Source organism: Rattus norvegicus, chromosome 4, assembly GCF_036323735.1.
Source record: "Rattus norvegicus strain BN/NHsdMcwi chromosome 4, GRCr8, whole genome shotgun sequence".
Taxonomy (NCBI): domain Eukaryota; kingdom Metazoa; phylum Chordata; class Mammalia; order Rodentia; family Muridae; genus Rattus; species Rattus norvegicus.
The window spans coordinates 91,101,826-91,124,223 of NC_086022.1; the positions used below are offsets into that span (position 1 = coordinate 91,101,826).

The 22,398-nt window shown below is 38.3% G+C and overlaps 1 protein-coding gene across 5 annotated transcripts in view; it reads right to left on the reverse strand.

Moving 5' to 3' along the window:
* Snca (synuclein alpha) overlaps positions 1 to 22,398 on the reverse strand; it is a 100,971-nt gene that overhangs the window by 75,352 nt on the left and 3,221 nt on the right. For all 5 annotated transcript variants that reach the window (NM_019169.3, XM_063285678.1, XM_017592500.2 and 2 more), the window contains exons 3-4: positions 12,314 to 12,355; positions 6,765 to 6,907 (exon numbers count right to left, since the gene is read on the reverse strand). In NM_019169.3, the coding sequence (NP_062042.1) occupies positions 6,765 to 6,907; positions 12,314 to 12,355 (185 nt within the window). The remainder of the gene's footprint in view (positions 1 to 6,764; positions 6,908 to 12,313; positions 12,356 to 22,398) is intronic.

Consider the following 22,398-nt stretch of genomic DNA (forward strand, 5'->3'; position numbering starts at 1 on the left):
TGACCTAAGCTGTATTAAAAAACAGTAGTGATAAAATCAATATGGTATTAGTACAGAGACAGGTAGGTAGATCAATGGAATAGAATAGAAGACCCAGAAAAGAACCCATACACCTATGGTTACTTGATCTTTGACAAAGGAACTAAAACTATCCAGGGGAGAAAGGATAGCATTTTCAACAAACGGTGCAGGTTCAACTGATGGTCAGCATGTAGAAGAATGCAAATCGAGCTATTCTTACCTGCTTGTACAAAGCTCATCTCCAAGTGGATCAAAGACTTCCACATAAAACCAGATACACTCAAACAAATAGAAGACAAAGTCGGAAAAATCCTCTAGAACACATGGGCACTGGGGAAATTTTCCTGAACAGAACACCAATGTCTTATGCTCTAAGATCAAGAGTAGACAAATGGGATCTCATAAAATTGCAAAGCTTCTGTAAAGAAAAGGACACTGTCAATAGGTCAAAACTATTGACAACAGATTGAGAAAAGATCTTTACCAATTCTACATATTGGTAAAATATATTTAGCCCAATAGGTAGAGGGCTATTCTCTAATATATACAAAGAACTCTAGAAGTTAGACTCCAGAGAATCAAATAACCCTATTAAAAATGGGGTATAGAGCTAAATAAAGAACTCTCAACTGAGGAATATCAAATGGCTGAGAAGCACCTAAAGAAATGCTCAACATCCTTAGTCATCAGGGAAATGCAAATCAAAGCAACTCTGAGATTCCACCTCACAACAATCAGAATGGCTAAATAAAAACCTCAGGTGATAGCAGATGCTGGTGAGGATGTGGAGAAAGAGGAGCACTCCTCCACTGTTAGTGGGATTGCAGACTGGTACAACCATTCTGGAAATCTGTCTGGAGTTTCCTCCAAAAATTGGACTTAGTTGTACCTGAGGACCCAGCTATACCTCTCTTGGGCATATACCCAAAAGATGCACCAACATATAACAAAGACACATGCTGTACTATGTTCATAGCAGCCTTATTTATAATAGCCAGAAGCTGGAAAGTGCCCAGATGTCCCTCAACAGAGAAATGGATACAGAAAATGTGGTACATCTACACAATAGAGTACTACCCACCTATGAAAAACAATGACTTCATGAAATTCATAGGCAAATGGATGGAACTAGAAAATATTATCCTGAGTGAGGTGACCCAATTACACACATACACACACACACACACACACACACACACACACACACACACACACACACACACACACGGAATGATCTCACTAATAAGTGGCTATTGGCCCAAAAGCTCGAAATTACCCAACATACAATCCACAGACCACATGAAGCACAAGAAGAAGGACGAACAAAGATGTGTCATTCTTTCTTAGAAGGGGAAACAAAAAAAATTTCACAAGAGGATATAAGGAGACAAAGTTTTGAAGCAGGGACTGAAGGAATGGCCATTCAGAGACTGCCCTACCTGCGGATCCAGCCCATATACATACAGCCACCAAATCCAGTCACTATTGGGGATGCCAAGAGGTGCATACTGACAGGAGCCTGATATAGCTGTCTACTGATAGGCTCTGCTAGAACATGACAAATACAGAGTCGGATGCTAGCAGCAAACCATTGAACTGAGAATGGGGTCCCCACTAGAGGAGTTAGAGAAAGAATTGAAGAAGCTGAACGGGTTTGCAACCCCATAAGAACAATAACAACCAACCACAGCTCCCAGGGATTAAACCACAATCCAAAGAGTACACATGGATATACCCATGGCTCCGGCTGCATATGTAGCAGAAGATGGCCTTGTTGGGCATCAATGAGAGGAAAAGCCCTTGGTTCTGCCAAGGTTGGACCCCCCCAGTGTAAGGGAATATCATGGCAGGGAGGCAGGAAGGGTTAGGGGAACACCCTCATAGATGCACAGAGACGGGGAAGGGTAAAGAGGGGGGAACTTGGAAAAGGGGATAACATTTGAAATGTAAATAAATAAAATACCCAATAAAAATTTACATAAACACAAACTCACATGCACATATTACACACATATAAACATGTAAACCGCACACACCATGCATACACATATATACTATATACACCAGAGACATACACAGCACACACACACATACGCGCACACACACACACACACACACACACACACACACACACACACACACACACACACACAAACACTGAATTAATTGGCTGGATAGACACTTATCAAAGAAAATATACAAATGACCAAAGGCTATACAGAAACCATTCATCATTAATCCTTAAGTAAATACAATTCAAAACCACAATGATTATATCCATTAGACTGGTCATCAAAAAGACTACTCACAGCAAGAATAACAAGGATGTAGAGAACAGGGAAGTTTGAGCACCAGATGCTAGGAATATAACTGAGTCATTACCAAGATTGTATGCAACTTCCTTAAACACTAAAATCCCAGCTACCATATTGTCTGATAATCGTATTGTTATGTATAAAGAAAGAAATCACTCACAATAGTTAAGATGTGGAAACAAACAAAAGGTTAATGTACCCCACCAGGTGATCCATCCCATCTGCAGCCACCAAGCCCATTCAATATTGCTGATGCCAAGTAGTGCTTGCTGACAGGAGCCTGATACGGGTGTCTCATCAGAGGCTCTGCCAGAGCCTTACTGATACAAATGATGATGCTTGCAGCTAACCATCAGACTGAGTACGACCCCAGTGGAGGAGTAAGAGAAAGGACTAAAGGAGCTGAAGGGATTTGCAACTTCCTATGACTAACAATAATATCAGACCCCACCAAAGCTCCCAGGTACTAAACCACCAACCAAAGAATACACATGAAGGGACCCCTGACTCCAGCTGCATGTGTAGCAGAGGAAGGTACTGTCTGGTACCAATAGGAGAAGCCCTTCGTCCTGTGAAGGCTTGATGCCCCAGTTTAGGGGAATACCAGAGTGTTGAGGTGGGAGTGGATGGGTGGGAGGGGAAGCATCCTCATAGAAAAAAAGGGAGGGGTATGGGAGAGGGGGGAATGGGGAAAAGGGGTAACATTTGAAATGTAAATATATAAAATATCCAATAAAAACTTTACAAAAAAGAGTAATTATAGTAAAAGATGTGTACAAATGCAATATTATTCAGTCCTCAAAATGTGTTTACAGATAGAGAAATAATTACATTTGCCACAGCATAGATAAACCTTGAGGACATTATATAATGCAAAATAAACCAGATACACAAATGTACATACTTTGTGATCTCTCTTCTCTGTAGAACGTATTCTAAAATAACATCCAATCCATAGAAACAGGTTAGCATGGTGGCTACCAAAAGCTGGGGACTGGGAAGAAAAAGCAAGATGCAGGTAATAAGTTATCAAGGATAAGGAGAGGGGAGGAAGGGAATACCCATGAAACTTAACATGTGACACAGTTCTTGCAGTTAATAATACCTGACTGTTAGCACAATAAGAGAAAAAGTCATTTAAGGCATTGATTATGTTAAATATCTTGATTACTACAAGAACTTTGGGTTGTATGAGTACTTGACATAACACTGTGCTGTTAACATGTGTTAGAAGATAAATACAATTTTCTACAGTTTAATAATTGTACCTTATTAAAGTTGGGGACAAATATTACCTTAGGCACCGCAAATCAGAGATGAAATTACAAAATAATAGGACCGAGAATGAACTGTTACTGATTAGTTCCGAACAAGAAGGCACAAATATGAAGAAAGGAAGGAAAGAAGAAAGTGTGCCTGTTCCCTTATCATCGAGGAAGCAATAGGACAAATACCCTCAGAAAGCATGTTGGGTATATCCAAGGTCACTCTAGATTTCCCCAATGTTCCTGATCCTTGAGACTCCAACAACCAAAAAATAAAGTGTGGCTAATTCCTTCTATTAGACAGCTGTGTATGAGCACTACTGATCCAAACCCTCTTCTCCAAGTTTCTTACAAATGGGCCAAACGGGGTCACTGACAATCAGTTAAAAAAGTAAAGGAATACATGGACTGACCCTGGGCTCCAACCTCATAGGTAGCAATGAATAGCCTAGTAAGAGCACCAGTGGAAGGGGAAGCCCTTGGTCCTGCCAAGGCTGGACCCCAATGAATATGATTGTTAGGGGAGGGCGGTAGTGGGGGGAGGATGGGGAGGGGAACACCCATAGAGAAGGGAAGGGGGAGGAGTTAGGCGGATGTTGACCTGGAAACCTGGAAAGGGAATAACATTTGAAATGTAAATAAGAAATACCCAATTTAATAAAGATAAAGAAAAAAGTAAAGGAATATGTGCTTGTTTCTTTTCATCGAGATAATTTTAACTAGAATCTGAAAGATGAAATAAAATATCTCAAATTTCATTAGAAACAAATTCAATTCTATTTAAACTCTAGATATGTATAAGCATCAAGAAATACAGCCATACTCACTGGCTTTTATGTGAGTATTCCATGAGTGATGAGACCTATTCAGAGCTTCAGTGCTGGACTGGGCTTTATCAGCTTTCTGATAAAGTAGCAGCACTGGGAGCTCCCTCACTGCATAAGAAAGGGGCTTGGGCACATAACACAAGCTTTCATCGCTACCAAATGGCCCCTGTGCTACAAAGATCAACCATTTAAGCACATACCCGCTGGGTTTCATCCCAATTTTTTTTACTGCAATTTCTGTTTATGGCTTCATTTTTATATTAGAAAATTTTAGGAACCTACAGCTAATTCCCTTAGGAGAGATATGTGCAAATGTTTCATTTTGTAACATTGTTAGATTTCTACTTTAGAATACTAAGCTAAGGAGTGGTATTTTAAAAGGTAGAAAACGAGTCCGAGTTGACAAAATGTGAACTGTTTTTAATAAACCATCTGTGACTTTTAATGTGTATTCTGAATGCAGGCAACGTGGGAAATGGAGTGAGGCATACGTCCTGGCCTGTATACATTCGGAAGCAGTAAGTTTTTCCACTAACTCTACTATTGCTCAACCCAGTCTATAGACAAAGGAAGGTATGTCTTGCTGTCATAGCTAGGCAAGTGATACCGCAGATAGATGTGTGCAAGGGTCATCAGGTAACTCACCTGACACTCACCTCCCTTCTACAAATCCCATATTCTTCATTGTACAATCAGGAGTTGGTTTTAAATTGAGGGTCTGTTGATGGCCTTCCTTTGGTGCTTTGGTGCATGTGTGTGTTCATATATTTTTCAGACAAGTGGTTCCCTTTTTTTCATTAGATTGTCAATGAATCTACAATTCCATTCTAGACTCCTCAATATTAAACTGATGTCTCTTAAATTTTGAAATATGGTAAAGATAAACATATTATTACAATTTCAGATGGAAAATAGGCATTAATATAATTATTACCACAAGCAAGATTACTACAATAGCATATTACACTCAAACAAAGCTGACTTCATTAGTCCTGTGTTCACATTAGCAACGCACTTCTCTGAGCACTCCCTAGATTATCTGGGATTGCACTTAATTGCTCTAACAATGGAACTGTCTGTGGAAAGCACATTATGGATTTCCCAGTCCTTTATCCATGAAGTTTATCTTGCCACCTAGGATGACTGAGATAAAGAAAGAGAGACTGAGATAGTCTGCCCACAGATGAAAGTGTCTTTCTTTTGGGTTTTATGATGTCCTCTTCAGAAGCCATTTGATTACAACTTTTGAATCAGTCAATACCCAAAGGTTTTAATAGCATCTATATGATTATTAATACTCAGAAAATTGTCATTTCTCCTTCTTTCTATCCTTAATAAGCACTTAGTAAGCGCTGAATTTGTAGTTAGTAACTTGCCTAGGCACATGAAGTATCAACAAACAAAATAAATATTTACATTATGATAGTGCCTACCTAGACAAGGAAATCTAAACAACATATTCAAAATAAGTAAATTATTAATTTATTTGAAATACAATGACACTTTATCGAACAAGAAGAAATAAGAGTAGAAAGATTAGGGTTTTCATGGGTAAGAATGGTTCCAACTTTAAATAAGTCAGGCATTTCAAGGAAGGTATCATTTAACAAAGACCCAGGAGAAGAGGAACTGAGAGCAAAGTGCATGCTTTGGGGGAAGAGCACGGGGAGAAGCCCGGCCAGGGGAAGCTGGAGTCCCTCAAAAAATGTAAAAGGACATGTGACATAAAAATGCAAAACTTATCCTACTGTAAGATCATGAGGGTTGTGAAACATCTTTTCGAATACCTAGAATATGTCACTACCATCCTATATTCATCCAGAAGCAGATTTAAAATTCTGATAATGTAAGAATCACCATATGAAGCCATGGTCTGTGTTTGGTATGCACTTTAAGTAGCCCAGTTTGCAAAATCATGTTTGGTACTGAGTAGTTATGTGATATGCAAATATGTCATTTCATAAGAGATTAAGTCATTACAAAGAAATCAGATAAAAGATCTTCGTCCTGGAAATTTAGAAATTACTCATGAAAACATTTTCTATTGCCATAAAGAGGAATTCCAGACCCACCATTCCCATGAAAGCAGCCATTCTTTCTGAAATGTCACTGATTTCTTAGGGATTACTACAGTGTTCAGTTCTGTAGCTTTCCTCCAGAAACTATAACAATCGGGGTTATTGTACAGTGTGCATGACCTTTCCCAAGGAAAACAGTGCATCGAAATAAGAGCCTTTTAAAGTCAGCCCTTCCTCATATCGTATGCATGCTTTCTTAGGCATGCAAGGACCATGGTGTCCAGGGTTATCACTGTAGCATAAAACAGGCAGCCATACCTTGCCCATCTGGTCCTTCTTGACAAAACCAGTGGCAGCAGCAATGTTCCCAGCTCCCTCCACTGTCTTCTGAGCGACTGCTGTCACACCAGTCACCACTGCCCCTCCAACATTTGTCACTTGTTCTTTGGTCTTCTCAGCCACTTAAGAAAATCAAGAGTGACAACAGATTAAAAGATGGTGGTGTCACAGAGACCTGACCAATTCCACTTCCAGCAGCTGTCGACTTCTATAGGCACATGTACCATAGGTAACAGGAGTCTGAAGAAACAGGACAGCAAGGTAGAAGTGACATGTTTCAGCCAAACACTAAACATGAGTTTAGTGCACAAATTAGAAAATATTCAGAAGTTAATTATAATCCATAACAACAAGTGAACTGGATCTGGTTTGCGTTGAAGTGAGAGGACAGAAAACATTGCATCCAACAGTGTCAAGTGGTGAGTCTGAGCACCTCTGCATGGTTTCAGCTCTGGGACCTCACTTCCCAGGGTCACTTCCATTATCCCTTCTAAGTATACACTTCAAACATATCTAGCGTCAATACTTTGAAAGTCCAAAATCCAAAATGTTCCTAAATTCTTCACTTTTGAGCAGCACCAATGTGATACTAGCAGAAACTTCATAGCATGAATTTTATTACATTTTGAGAATTATTCTAAAATGGTTAAGGTTTCTATTGCTATGAAAAGACACCATGACCATAGAAATGCTCCTAAAGGAAAACACGTCATTAGGGCTGACTTACAGTTTCAGAGGCTTAGGCCATTATTGTCATGGCAGCATGCATGTAGGCAAGGTGCCGGAGAACAGAGCTGAGAGTTCTACATCTTTATCTGCAGGCTGCAGAAGTGACCGTGTGCCACACTGGGCACAGAGTGGGCACATATGCCCTCAAAGTCCACCTCCACAGTGACACACTTTCTTCACAACACATCCGCAACAAAGCGACACCTCCTAAATGATGCCACTCTCTATGGCCGAGCATTCAAACACATGAATCCTTCGGGGTCATTTAGAGCATGAAATTGCCCTCAGACAATATGTACAAGGAATTTGAAATATAAATGCATTTCACATTTAGACTTGCATTTCATTGCCAACATGGCTCACAGCGGTGCATATATTCCCAAACCTAACAGCTGAAATCTCAAACAAGTCTTTCCTTAAACCGCCTTTCATACAAAGGACCTATGGGTACATATGTGCTCTTCATAGATTTTGGAGATAACAAAGGAACATGGTAGAGAAAAAGGGTGCATCTTTTAAAAATATTTAATTTTAATTATATATATTTTCTGGCAGGGTGAAGTATGTGCACAGTTATGCAAGTACACAGGGATGCTAGGTGGTGGTGTCACATCCCCTGGGGTTGAAGTTGCAGGAGGGTGAAAATCTCCCAGCATGGGTGCTGAGGACAAAATTCTGATCCTCTGGAAGTAGCCAGTGCTCTTCAGCACTGAGCCATCTCTCCAGACAAACAAAAATATTAAGACAGAATTTCAGTCACATTAGTGATAACACAGTATCTAGAGCTTTATTAAGGTGAAAATGAAGAGATTTGCTGAGTATACTTTTATTTTAATTTCGTAAAAGGAATATGGTTGTTTAACATGTCTTTAAGCAAGTTAAATTCAGAGATGATGCTATGAGTATTTCAGGTGGGACTTATAAGCAGAGAATTACTTAGATCAAAAATTTTCCATCCCATCCGAGAAGTACGTTCTATTGCTAAGTCACTCCTTCTTTTCTAGTCCCATGTACACATTATAGAAACACGAAATAAAAGTAATGCTGTTTCCATTGACTCCATAGTACCATGCAAGAAGTGAAAGACAAAAGATTATACTTTTAAAATAATTCTACATTAACCAAATAAATAAAAGAAGCTGTCTGCGCCTGAACCTCTGCACCCTATTTCCACAAACGCTGGCGTCTCCCACCTGGATGTCATGTTCGCCTTTCATTACACTACAATTTTTTTTGCTTTTGTATAAAATTTCAGACTGTTAGGTTTTTGAGTTCATATTGTCCTCTATTCTCCTACCTAAGCAAATAACACGTGTTTTTCTTCAAGCTTTCCTGAAAAGCCTGCCAAGGTCCCTGAGGAGAGGAATCACACCACATCAGAGCTATTCACATGTTATTGTCCTATATACACTTCATGGCATCAGCCAGAAAGGCCAAGAATTCAATGTCGTGGGCAAAGAAAATCATGTTGGAAAAGACAAGTTTTATAACTGAAGTTAAGTTGGTTTGTAAAGGCATAGAGATTACCCCTTAAAACCAGACAGTGTGGGGAAGCCTAACAGTCAGGCTTATTGCAACCAGCATTTACATAAGAGACTCTGTAGCTGTCTTTCAGGTTAGACCCCTGTGAGTCTGCATATAAACTCCTTACCATACTGTAGGTTTCCAGAAGTGCACTGGGCATCCACAGTCTAATTTTAAAGGCCAGGGTCTCCCTAGAAATTTTGTTATAAACATTGCTGTAATCATGCTGAATTCTGTGTTTCAGGTTATTATGTTTTTCTTCCAAGAATATGATAAAAAAAGTTTTGCTTCAGATGAACACATTTTTCTTGTTGAAAAATCTCAAAGCAAGGCAAAGATAGGTTTTGCCTTTTTGCATAGTAATATTTTTTGCTAGCCATAATTTCACTTTATATGCATACTTCTTTATTTTAAAACATTAATATGTTGTTTTAAAGCACAGAATTTGTTTAGTAAGTATAATTCATGCATGATTCCCATCAGTGCTTTATCTTAATAACAAATAAGGAACATTTTAAATATGGCAATGATAAGAGATAAACTTTAAAAATATATAAACATCTATAGGATTATCTCTTTTTTGTTTTGTTTCATTTATTGTTCTTGTCCGTTTGTTTGGCCTTTAAGGTTTTTACCCTGTTTTGCTACTCATTGACATTGCCTTAAAAGACAAAAGGACACAAACTTATTTGTACTTTTTTGTTCAATAAATGGCATTTATTTTGTGGCTAAAGACCTTGTAATCAGAATCAGAGTATTTACATCCCAATCAATAGATATGGTAGAACTCTAATTGACTTGTTTATCCCAATGTGTCAGTTTTGCCTGCTTGATAAACAGACTTCTATCTAATCCAAAGTCTTTATCTACTGTTCGTGCAGTGGCTCGGTCCCGTATCATAATTTGCTCAAGTGTCACAGCCTGTTTCTCCCTCCATGGCCCTATGCGTTTTTGGCCATATCATGCTGGCTATATCTCAGTGGCAAACACTGAGAATGTTACCGTGATATACTGAGTGTCTCCCTATCTCTAGCTCCATGTTTGGAGTTCTTTAAAATTATGGGCAGAGTTGTCTTGTTCCTCACATAATGCAATGGCATATAAGATATTTTATACATCTATATTGAAGGGTTATCTGGCTAAGAAAAATTGGATTTAGTAAGTAGAAAAGTTACCACCAGAGTTTCTAGGTTTGTATTCCTGCTAAAGAAGCTACTGGCATAAATCTTGGGAGAACTTCAAGAGTGGTGAGTAATTGTATAGGCTGTAGGATGCTCTCCTGCTTCTTTGTGTAAACATTACTAAGAATAATAGAAACATTTACTGGACAGGTGTGATGCAGCTCTGGTATGCCTTTTATACCCAGTATAATAAACCATCTATCTTCATATTGAGGGGATTACCAGAAACATTTATCCCTGTAATTGAACTTTAGGGTTTATATTAAATAATACTACTCAATAAATTAAGCAATTTATTTATATGCAATGGGGAGAAATAGTACTTACTACACCCTCCTTTCACGATGCATTTATTCATAGCCAGACTAACTGTGACAGTATATTTCATATTGTATATTACTGTCAGGGTTATTAACTGGTGGAATTGTAATGCACATTGCCTACAACTACACATGGTATCCTGGTTGCTTAACAGTGTCTTTCATAGTGTTTTATAACACTAGATTCATTTGACACAGTTAGATATTGAAAGGAAGTTTCAGTAGCAAATGTTTCAAGACCCCTGAGTTATATTATATTATGTGTCTTTATTTACTGTGGATTATTTCAAATTCTTTAACAAACTAAATGGATACAGCATTTAAAAATTGTCAGCATTATAAAATTATGGAAATGCAAGCTTGCTGAAGATTATTCTCTAGCAAATATTTGTAAAATGTTGCCTATTGCATAAACTTGCTATACCCCTCTTCCCTTTCTTGCTCCTTCAGTTTCACCCCCTGTTTCGCACACAGCATAAAACTTATGCTTTATATTCTGTTATTCAGGGAATATTAAACATTTCCAAGCTTGTCAATAGAGAATGCTGCATGATCAACATACTCTGAACCCCACCAATTGCTTCTCCTCAACACCATTGCTCTAGACATGTCTCTACCTGTCTAATCTCTCTATCCTACTACAGTCACGCTTAAGTTTCAGCCTCCAGAAACCAATGAGCCTGCTTACTCTCTCGCTATCTGAACTTTTTTGTGGGACAACAACTGAAAGAAGGGCTTCAGTGTTGCTTTTGCATCTGTATTCTATATCAGTGTGCTAAAAGAGATGAGCTGTTTTCTTCCATGGCTGGCAAATATTTCTCAGGAAAGGGCCACTGGAAGACACAGGTTGCCTCTGTGTGATGCTTTATAATCCAATGTTATATTACATGGTATAATGGCCAAGGTTTCCTGATCGATCATATTGCATTCCTGACAGGTCTCTTCCCATTGAAGGAAGTCTGATGCATGCCAAATGCACATTAGGGGGTTGGCTAAGACCAAATTATGGCAAATTGTTTATATTTTTTCTCTTTTGCTTTTCTCATCTTATTACTCTACTGTTTCTCTTCCTCCCCATAGTCACTTCATTCTCTTTGTCATTTTTGATCTTATTTTATCCTGTTAGTTTAGTCTTTATTATTTCAGTCTTACTGAAATTGTTTTTTAAATTATGCTAAGTGAACATAAGTACAATAAAAATACATAGTTATTTTAAATAACACACTACTAAATATATTTTCTAAAATGGAGCCTTAGTTGCAGAGGAAATGTTCTAATCAGTATAGTTTATGGTGCAAATACTACATACTACAGAAATGTTTGCACTAAATATTTAAAGAAAGAATAGCATCAGCACATTTTATTTATTTAGCCCACTATCCAAATACCAAACCATTACAATTAAATACCATTAACAAATTTAAAGCTATCATTCTCAGCCACTAGAAAATTTGGCTATAAGTTATTAATTCATATTTGTCTATTAAAATACTTCATAAACAGTAAACTTTAAAGGAAGCCGGTGTGGAAGATATGTTGGTGATGCCTGTAATATGGCGAGGTAGAAGGCTGAAGCAAAAGCCATTCTGGTCTATGGAGCAAAACTCAGCCTCCCCATACTAAAAGAAAACAATAGATTCATAAAAATAAATTGACCAAGGTTCCTCTGAAGACAATGGCTTTTACAACTGTATCTTGAACTATATATGTCAAGTGCAGTTAGCCTAGAAGGCATTAGGGATATCACCCCTGGATAAAAGACAACAGAGCTTACCTGTTGTCACTCCATGAACGACTCCCTCCTTAGTTTTGGAACCTAAAAAAAGAATTGAATGCATAAATATTAAACTGTCCTTGGATTTCTAACAGTCAGTTAAAAATTCTCAATATTCAGAAGTTTATGTACAAAGATAACCTCAGAAGACAAACAGCCACCATTTGCACTCAGAAATCACGTAAGTGGGAGACCTGTTCACTACCCCAGAGGAAAGTCAGCACAGGCATGTCCATGTTGAGTTCAGGAGGGAAAAATGCAGAGATTTTAGTGGGTAGCCAGCTGAGTTAATCAGCAGTATGATGGACTTGTGCTGTTCCAGGAGGGGTGATCATAGACACCAACTGGGCACTGTGTAGCTCAAAAAGCTATAAGCTACAATGGTTCATGTCATAAAGATCTGACAAATGCTTGAGACAATAGAGATGTGTAATTTGACCTCACATTGCAAGCACGGATGGGAACATCATGAGAAGCATCACTGATAAGTAAAAGTTTTGTGCCTTTATGTATCAGATAAATGTAAACTTAATTTTCTCTTCTAAATGAAGATTTTGCACAATATATAATAACCTTTTTTGATGCTTTATATATATTGATTTACAGATAGAAGGAAAGGGGAGATAACATGGGCATAGTAAGGTTCTCTGTGCAGACTTGAGAATGCTGTGAAAGTACAGCAGAGCAGAGACTGCACAACCCACAAACAAACAAACGAAAGGAAAGAAGGTCTCATGTCTGCCCAACCTCTGGTACAGATTCACCTCATCTCATCTCTGAGGCAGCCATTCAATACCCATTTCATGCATAAGGAAATTTAAATCATAATTCAGTTACTGGCCTCATGTTGTTGTGAGCACTTTCAAACTAGTTCTGTATGTAAGATAAGATAATTCTATCTATGCCATGGACCATTAATAAACAAATAAATAACTATTGCACATATTATCAAAGGTAAGTTTGTTAACCGTTTTAATAATAATCTCTCTAATGCTGAAAATTTCAGTATAATAAATACACTTAGGTTTAATTTTTTGCATGTTTAAGGTTCATTTGAAAAGCACCTGTTTTGATTTATACCAGAGTCTCTTCTTCTGTCATCCATATGTGAGTATCTGGCTGATTCCATAACACTCTATGGTTGAATGGTCAAATATGCACGGGTATGCAGCAAATCATTTTGTATGCTGACTCTGGTGATTGCTCAGAAGTGGCATGGCTGGAAATTCTATTTTTAACTTAGTGAGAATTCCCCACATACAGAGTTTCATAACTGAGTTTTACTTGGTAATAAAGAAGAATGAAAAGATATGTGTAGGGAAGCAGACAGATCATCATGTTAAGTGAAATGACACAACTCACAAAGATAAACATGGCATTATTTTTTCTCCCAGACATGCAATATAAAAAAATACAAAAGCAATAGTGCTCTACTAAAGATGCAGAGAGGAAGAGCAATGGAAAGAGAGAATAATGGAGGGGAACCTTGAGGAAAATACATACACAAATTGGGGAAAATCGTGTTGTACATACTTACATAAAAATGTCCTTATGGAATGGTACCATGAACAATGATTATTCACAACAAAAATAAAACATCAAGAACAACAAAGAAATATAAAAAGGATCATCTCTACAAATAATAGCAAGATGGCTATAAGTCTGTATATTCAATGCATATGTGGGAAGATCATTGTGAGCATGTGCAGCCAGCAGAGCGGGCTTGGAGCAAGAGTGAGGCTGAGAAGTGATTGGAAGCCTGAAAATCTCATCCTAAGACAGGATGAGTTAGGATCACTCTCTCCCTCACTTCTAAGGACAATCACATTGTTACAGCCAGATTACAGATTCATCTTCCTCTTTCCCAGTAAATAATTCTTGGAATGCCTCTTTATGTAAATGAAGCATCCCCAGCATCTCAGTTCTAGCCAATAATGTACGCCCACCCTAGAAACCCCTACTACTGTGCAAGCTGTTCTGTCTCACTGAAGCTCACCCCAGAAGTCAATCTGTTGTACTTAAGGTAGTCTGAAGCCTGACCCTCCTCTGCTCCACTCAGCCTCTTAGGCCAGTTGCCAATGATCTCCAAGAGAGAGGAGACCCACAGATCATAATAAGACCTCTCATTTTGTGCAATTAATATTGACAATTTTATATACACATAAAAAACCTTTTAAATATCTACATGTATGCATAATATACATATATATGCAATATATATACACATACATACATATAAGTAATACACATTTAAGTGAAAGTTATCCTATAGGGATGAAGATATACTTCTTATTAGAGCAATGTTTTCTGATGTTTAAGGACCTAAATTTGAGCCTCAATATTACCAAGAAAACAAAGAAAAAAGGACTAAAGAAAAGGAGAGAAGAACATTAACTAAAATAATCATATGTAGATACAGAAGAATGTAGAAGATAAAAAGACACGATGGCATATAAATTGAAAAAGATTTAGATCAAGATATGGGGGGAAATTATTAATCTTGATTTTTAAAATGCACTATTTAAGAAAAAAGGCTTGCTAAGTGTACAGGAAATAGGTTGAAAAAATTGAAAAAAAAAACATATCATATACATAACTTCCTAGAAGCCAAGTACTCAGTAATAAAGTACAGATACCAACATTTGTAATAAACATTCCCTCTACATAATTAATTTACAAAACCAAAGTCTTCTGTTTTGTGATAAACAATGTGACCAAATTCACATTCTTACAGTTTCCAGTTTAGAAGTTCATTATCTAGGGAACCAAATGTGGAAACTCAAGCATGGCAAGAACTCGGAGGCAGACACTGATGAAGAGGCCTTGGGGGAGAATGCTGCTTACTGGCTTGCTCTCCATAGCTTGCTCAGCCTGCTTTCTTACAACACTCAAAAACACCTGATTAGGGGTGGTGCAATCACAATGGGCTGGATGCTCCTCCATCAGTTGTCAATCAAAAAATATATTCACTAATATTAATGCAGGTAAATCTAATATAGACAATTCCTCAAGTGACATATCCTCTTCCCACGTATCTCTACTTCCTATCAATTTGACAAACACTGAGAGGTAATTTCTTTTTCTTTTTTCTTTTTTTCTCTTTTTCTCTTTTTTTTTTTCTTTTTTTCAGAGCTGGGGACCGAACCCAGGGCCTTGCGCTTGCTAGGCAAGCGCTCTACCACTGAGCTAAATCCCCAACCCTGAGAGGTAACTTCTAATTGCAAAATTGTTTAAAATTCAGAGGTACATTTCTACATGCTGAATAATATGATCAATAAGATGATGTAAGTACATATGCAAAATTCTGTTAAAGTATTTAGTAAATGTTTTTGAACATATATAAACACAGCCTTAAGTGAAATTTTTGTCTATCATATTTAAAATGATATTTTAGAAAGAAGTCAATTTAAAAAAAAACAAGCATATAGAGGAATGTTCAATTTGTAAATGAAGAATGTCCCCACCCCAGTACAGCATCCAGATTTAACTCTCTACTTCACTAAAGGACAACCAAATCTGCATCACGATCTTGGCAAAAGAATAAAAGTAAGTAGTTGACACAAAGCCCTGAGTGCTGTTTAATGCATGATACAGACATGGTGCAAGCTCTAGTTCTTACCCACACAAATGCTTCTGAAGGAGAAGCTGAAGCCAAAAGCAAAAGAAAGGTCAGTGAACTAGAAGCAGCGCAATGAGAAAGGCAAATGTGTTAACAGGAATGGACATGTTCTAGTGTTTTGCATGTGTGCTGTCTGGGTGCATTTCACAGACATCACTCATTTTGCAAGGGACTCTAGAGCTGTGAGAAGGACAAGCTGTGCTGTGTGGTGTGCATAATCTAACAATGACTGGGGAAACTGTATAAGCAGGGAAAGTTTCATGGCTATTAGTCAACTTATTAAACATTCTGTGCCTTTTTGAGTATTTTTGGAAATGATAATACAGCTAACATTTATCTTATATTTTATAGATTAAATTTTTTATTATTTTGCAAAAAAATATAGTAAGTAGTTTCAGCAATGCTTGCCTTCTTCTCATTGTGTATGCCTTACAGGGTGGGTATCTTTCTCATGTCCTAAAAACTTCCGCCTTTTAAGAGTCTACAGTGGTGTAGGGAGGGGAAAACAGCAGGAATAATGGAGAGCTTGAATATTGATCTAAAAGCAGGAGACCAAGAGTACAATGGGAATGACAGATAGCTCTTGAACCTGCAGAGTCTCCCCCTGTGACATACCTCCTCTAAGGATGCCACACTGAATACTCCTTTCCAAACTACCACTAGCTGGAACCAGACTCACGGGACTCTGGGTGGCATTCTTATTCATACAACTCTTCATGCTGTGATCTGACTCTGATAGCTCTTTTAGCACGGAGTTGAGAAGGCATTACTTTACCAATGCTACATCTGATAGAGGGCTAATATCTAAAATACACAAAGAACTCAAGAAGGTAGTCTCCAGAGAGCCAAACAGTCCCATTAAAAATGGAGTACAGAGCTAAACAAAGATTTCTCAGCTGAGGAATATCAAATGGCAGAGAAGTACCTAAAGAAATGTTCGACATCCTCAGTCATCAGGGAAATGCACATCAAAACAACCCTGATATCCCACCTCACATCAGTCAGAATGGCCAAGATCAAAAACTCAGGTGACAACAGATGCTGTCAAGGAAGTGGAGAAAGAGGAACACTCCTCCACTGTTGGTGGGATTGCAAGCTGGTACAACCACTCTGGAAATCAGTCTGGAGATTCCTCAGAAAATTGGACATTGAACTACCTGAAAACTCAGCTATACCTCTCCTGGGCATATACCCAAAAGATGCTCCAACATACAACAAAGACACATGCTCTACTATGTTCATAGCAGCTTTATTTATAATAGCCAGAAGCTGAAAAGAACCCAAATGCCCTTCAACAGAGGAATGGATACAGAAAATTGTGGTACATCTACACAATGGAGTACTACTCAGCTATAGGTATCAAAAACAATGATTTCATGAAATTCATAGGCAAATAGATTGAACTAGAAAATAATCATCCTGAGTGAGGTAACCCAATTACAGAAAAACATACATGGTACGCACGCACTGGTAAGTGAATATTAGCCCAAAAGCTCAAATACAATCCACAGACCACATGAAGCTCAAGAAGAAGTGAGGATCAAAATGCTGATGTTTCAGTCCTTATTAAAAGGGAGAACAAAAATATTCATAGGAGGGGATATGGAGGCAAAGTTTGGAGTAGAGACTGAAGGAACAGCCATTCAGAGCCTGCCCCACATGTGGCCCATATATATACAGCCACCAAAACTAAATAAGATTGATGAAGCTAAAAAAATGCATGCTGACAGGAACCAGATATAGCTGTTTCCTGAGAGGCACAGCCAGAGCATGTCAAATACATAGGCATTCCCAACAACTCATTTGCTCTCAGCAAACCATTGAATTGAGAACAGGACCCCAGTTGGAGTTATTAGAGAAAGGATTGAAAGAGCTGAAGGGGCTTCCAACTCTATAAGAACAACAATGCGAACCAACCAGAGCTCTCAGGGACTAAACCACTACCCAGAAACTATACATGAACTGACCCATGGCTCCAACTTCATATGTTACAGAGGATGGCTTTGTTGGGCACCAATGGAAGGAGAAATCCTTAATTGTGCCAAGGCTAGACCCCACCCCCAATGTAGGGGAATGTCGGGGAGCAGGAAGCGGGAAGCAGCGGGTGGGTGGGGAGGGGACCACCCTTATAGAAGAAGGAGGCATGGAATAGGGAGCCTATGTCAGGGAAACCGGGAAAGGGAATAACATTTGAAATGTAAATTTAAAAATCCAGTTTAAAAAAAAGAGAAAAACAATCAAACAAAACAGATTGATGCTTCAACAATGGGGAGAGAGAGAGAGAGAGAGAGAGAGAGAGAGAGAGAGAGAGAGCGCATTACTTTCTCTGAAACAATGGCTTCGAGTATGTCAAGATCCTCAGTGTACGCGTATACATTTACCTCCGGTCCTTTAACTGCATACATACTATCTAGGACTGCACTACCACATCTGCTACCTCTACTTTGCTTCAAGTTGACAAATACTAACCAGCATATGAGGTAACTGCTAATTCCAAAATTATTAAATACATAATTTACATTTCTGCAATCTGAATAGTCAGCTGTTTCTTCTGTAAAGCAATTGCTCCCAGAAAATTTCACTTGATCGCCTTGATGTGATTTCACCTCAGTTTTCCCTTTCTTAGCTGCATGTCTGTAAACTGTTACATGGATTTATCATCAGGGTACAAGAGACAACACACCCACAGGTGTTGCTCTATGTACGAATCATGTAACAGATGGAAAGTGGCAACTCATGGACAAATTCTGAATGCAGTTTAATTTAGTCACCAATTATAATTTCATTATTTTATTTTGAGGGGAAGAGCTATCAGTAATGTCTGTACCTTGAATAATTACTATTAATTTATGCATTACAATATCAGATGATTAAGTTGTGTTGTTTGAGACAGATGCTATTAAAGTCATAACTGGAAATGGTGAGGGCCAGGGCACCCTGAACAAGTTATAGTAGAACAACTTGCTTGAGAGAATTATTCTCATCTGTATTTTATCTTCACTCTCAACAATCTTTAAGACCATGACAAATGGAAAGAAATGCTCACTGAATGGTCTCTTGTCTGTCTTCTTTGTCTCAGCAGTACCATATAATTTGTCATTTGGTAAAAACCACGAAATGTCTCTTTAATTAAAGACAAATGACAGTCTTGAAAGCCCTATATCTCAAACCATACCTCACCTTTGTTGTCTTAATTATGAGTTATGTTCTAAATAATTTATCTTCAGTTTATAGGAGAGCACTAAGTGATAAGATGTAGCAAAAAGAAGTAGGTGTCAAGAAGCAAATAAGAAGTAAGATATGAAAGCTGGTGGACAATATAATAATGACTTCTCTGAGCCCAGAGGGTGCCTTGCCCTCCACCCTGTCTTGTTTTTGTGGGGTATCACAAGGGTGCAGACTGGAGAGGGTTGTAAGAACTGAATTATATCATTGGCTTTTATGTTGACTGCCTAAGCACATATAGTAAGTTTCACATATCAGACTTAAGAAATGTGACTAGAAAATATGATCCTGAATGAGGTAACCCAGTCACAAAAGAACACACATAATATGCACTCTCTAATAAGTGGATATTAGACCAAAAGTTTAGAATACCCAAGATATAATTCACAGACCACATGAAGCTCAAGAAGAAGAAAGACCAAAGTGTGGATGCTTCAGTCCTTCTCAGAAGGGGAAACAAAATACTCACAGGAAGAAATATGGTGACAAAGTATGGAACAGAGACTCAAGAAAAGGCCACCCAGAGACTGCCCTATCTGGGGATCCTTCCCACATACAGCCACCAAACCCAGACACTGTTGTGGATGCCAAAAAGTGCATGCTGACAGGAGCCTGATATAGCTGTCTCCTGAGAGACTCTGCCAGAGCCTGACAGATACAAAGGTGAATGCTCGCAGCCAACCACTGAACTGAGAATGGAGTCCCCAATGGAAGAGTTAGAGAATAGACTGGGGGAGTTGAAGGGATTTGCAACTCTATAGGAAGAACAGCAATACCAACCAACCAGAACCCCACAGGGCTCACAGGATCTAAACCACCATCCCGAGAGAACACAGGGATGGCCCCATGGCTCCATGCTCATATGAGCAGAGGATGGCCTTGTTGGGCATCAATTGGAGGAGAAGTACTTGGTCCTCTGAAGGGCTGATACCCCAGTGTAAGGAAATGCCAGGGCTGGGAGGTGGGTGGGTAGAAGGAACACCTTCATAGAAGCCGGGGTAGGGAAGAGGGGATAGGGGTTCTCTGGAGGGGAAACTGAGAAAAGATATAGCATTTGAAATGCAAATTAAGAAAATATCCAATTAAAAAAAAGAGATATGTGACCATGGTGCTCACCAAGCAGTGAAACAGAATTTGAAGGTGATTTTCTTCAACTTAATACTGTAAAACTAACATGAGGTGAAGAAAACTTTTTGACTTTAAATTCAATTTATAATGATACACCACACCATTGAGACTGTTGATTATAAAGCTAGAATATGTTAATTGAGATTTCTGTGCAAATATCACAAAGACAATCACCACACTGATTACTATGGCAGCTCTTCAACTCCTTGGAAGGCAGTTGTCCAACGCATGCTGTGTTATTAGAGACGTGACTTTTGCCAAGCTTTCATAAGTGCTGAAATTTAAAAACTTTTTCAATTACTTCTAACCTTTTATTTTTAATCTTTTGTTTTTCTGGTACAGGGATAGAACCCGGTGCTGCACGCTGGCAGACAAGCACTGTGCCACAGGAGCTATGGTCAAAGCCCAGATTATTTCTAATCCTTCCAGTTAGTTATTAATAATAGTTTCATATCTCAGGTGAAAAATTAGAAATCATGTGGGCTGAATACCTGTTAAATTGAACAGCTTCTCTGACAAGAGTCAAGGTTCCTATGAAAGTGCACTCAGTTACTACCTTAACGACCTAACATTAGTAACTGCAAAGCGATTGCGTTTTTATGAACTGTATGTGTGAAAAGGGGGAGGAGACTCAAAGATACTAAGTTGCTTCCTGGAGATGCTAATGGTAGAAGTCACGTGGCTTGAATTAAATTTCTGTCTGTGGCACGTTAAGTCCAGAGTCTACATGTCTTTCACTTTTCTACATCCTCTGGGTCAATCCTGACTGAAGCGGGGTCACACTGGCTTTTGCCTATGGTTGCTCTCAAACTTTGACAGTATAGCTGATTATTTAGACAATAATCAATGTAGTCAACAGTACAGCTGATTATCTAAGATTTTTCTAACATGTGCTTGAACATTATCAGAAGTTGACAAATATCTGAACTCTGATTCTTATCTTCACATACTACTCTTCATGCATGTGTTCAGGTTTTAATTAGACCCCAGAACATAATCAGTAGTGGATTAATTATACATGTGCTAAATATTATAACAGACATTGGTAATTTTAATATCCTCAGACATATTAAAAATCACACTTTCAATATAGTGGCCTCACACATAACAATGAAATTAATCTTTGAAAAACTAATCATTTTATTTGCCCAAACTCACAATTAACAATAAAAACAAATCAGTGTTCTACTTGGCAAAATCCATTTATGATCCAGAAAGAGTAATATATTAAATTAATATTCAATATCTTCTAAATTTGCTTAAAATTAGTGATCTACAGAGAAGATGTGCTTTTTAAGTGACTGAACTAAAAAAATTAGTCACGAGCTTGTAATTGCAAAATGTAAGAGAATTGAGGGTCCCCAAAATCTACAAATTCCTGCTTTTATATTTTAAATTCTATCTAAAACATTATTCTTCAGATTCATTTTTAAAAGAATACTCTAAAATTAGCTCAATGACACCTTTCTCTTACAATATTCATTTCCAGACTTTCTGAAAGGTTGTTTTAAGTAGAAAAAGAGAGAATTTACTCAATGTGAAATTATTCTATGAAGAATGGGACAAGGTGATCTGCTAGAAACACCAATGAGAAAGATACATTCATGAAAATGTCTGCAAATGTCAATTCCACACTGATCTTCTGGAGGGTCAGGATGACTTCCCTCAATTGGTACTCTGGGTAGCATCTCTGTCACTTTTGTCACCTGTCCTGCACCTTTTCAGTCTGAATGTTTATCCTAGGTCTTCTACCAAGGTAGATGTACTCCTAAGAAGGTGGAAACAGGTGCTCAAAAAAGGAAAGAGAGGTCAATGAACCCTGCAACTGTGCTCCCATGTGCACGGGGCCTCTGCTGCACATGAGGGTGTATGCATGTGTGTCTGTTCCTCCCATCCTAGTATTGGAAGGGATTTGTAAAGTTAGAGCCAATCTAACACAGAGAAAAGATAAAGGAAGTGTTGGCCTCTCTTTCAAGGTATACTGTCAGGCAAAATGGCACTATCAACCTCTTACTGTTCCCCGTATGCATGATCTCGGACAGGTGAACTGCACAAATCTTTTTGGGGTTCCTTGAGCTCCTGCATCCACACCAACGAAGTGATCCCTAAAGGG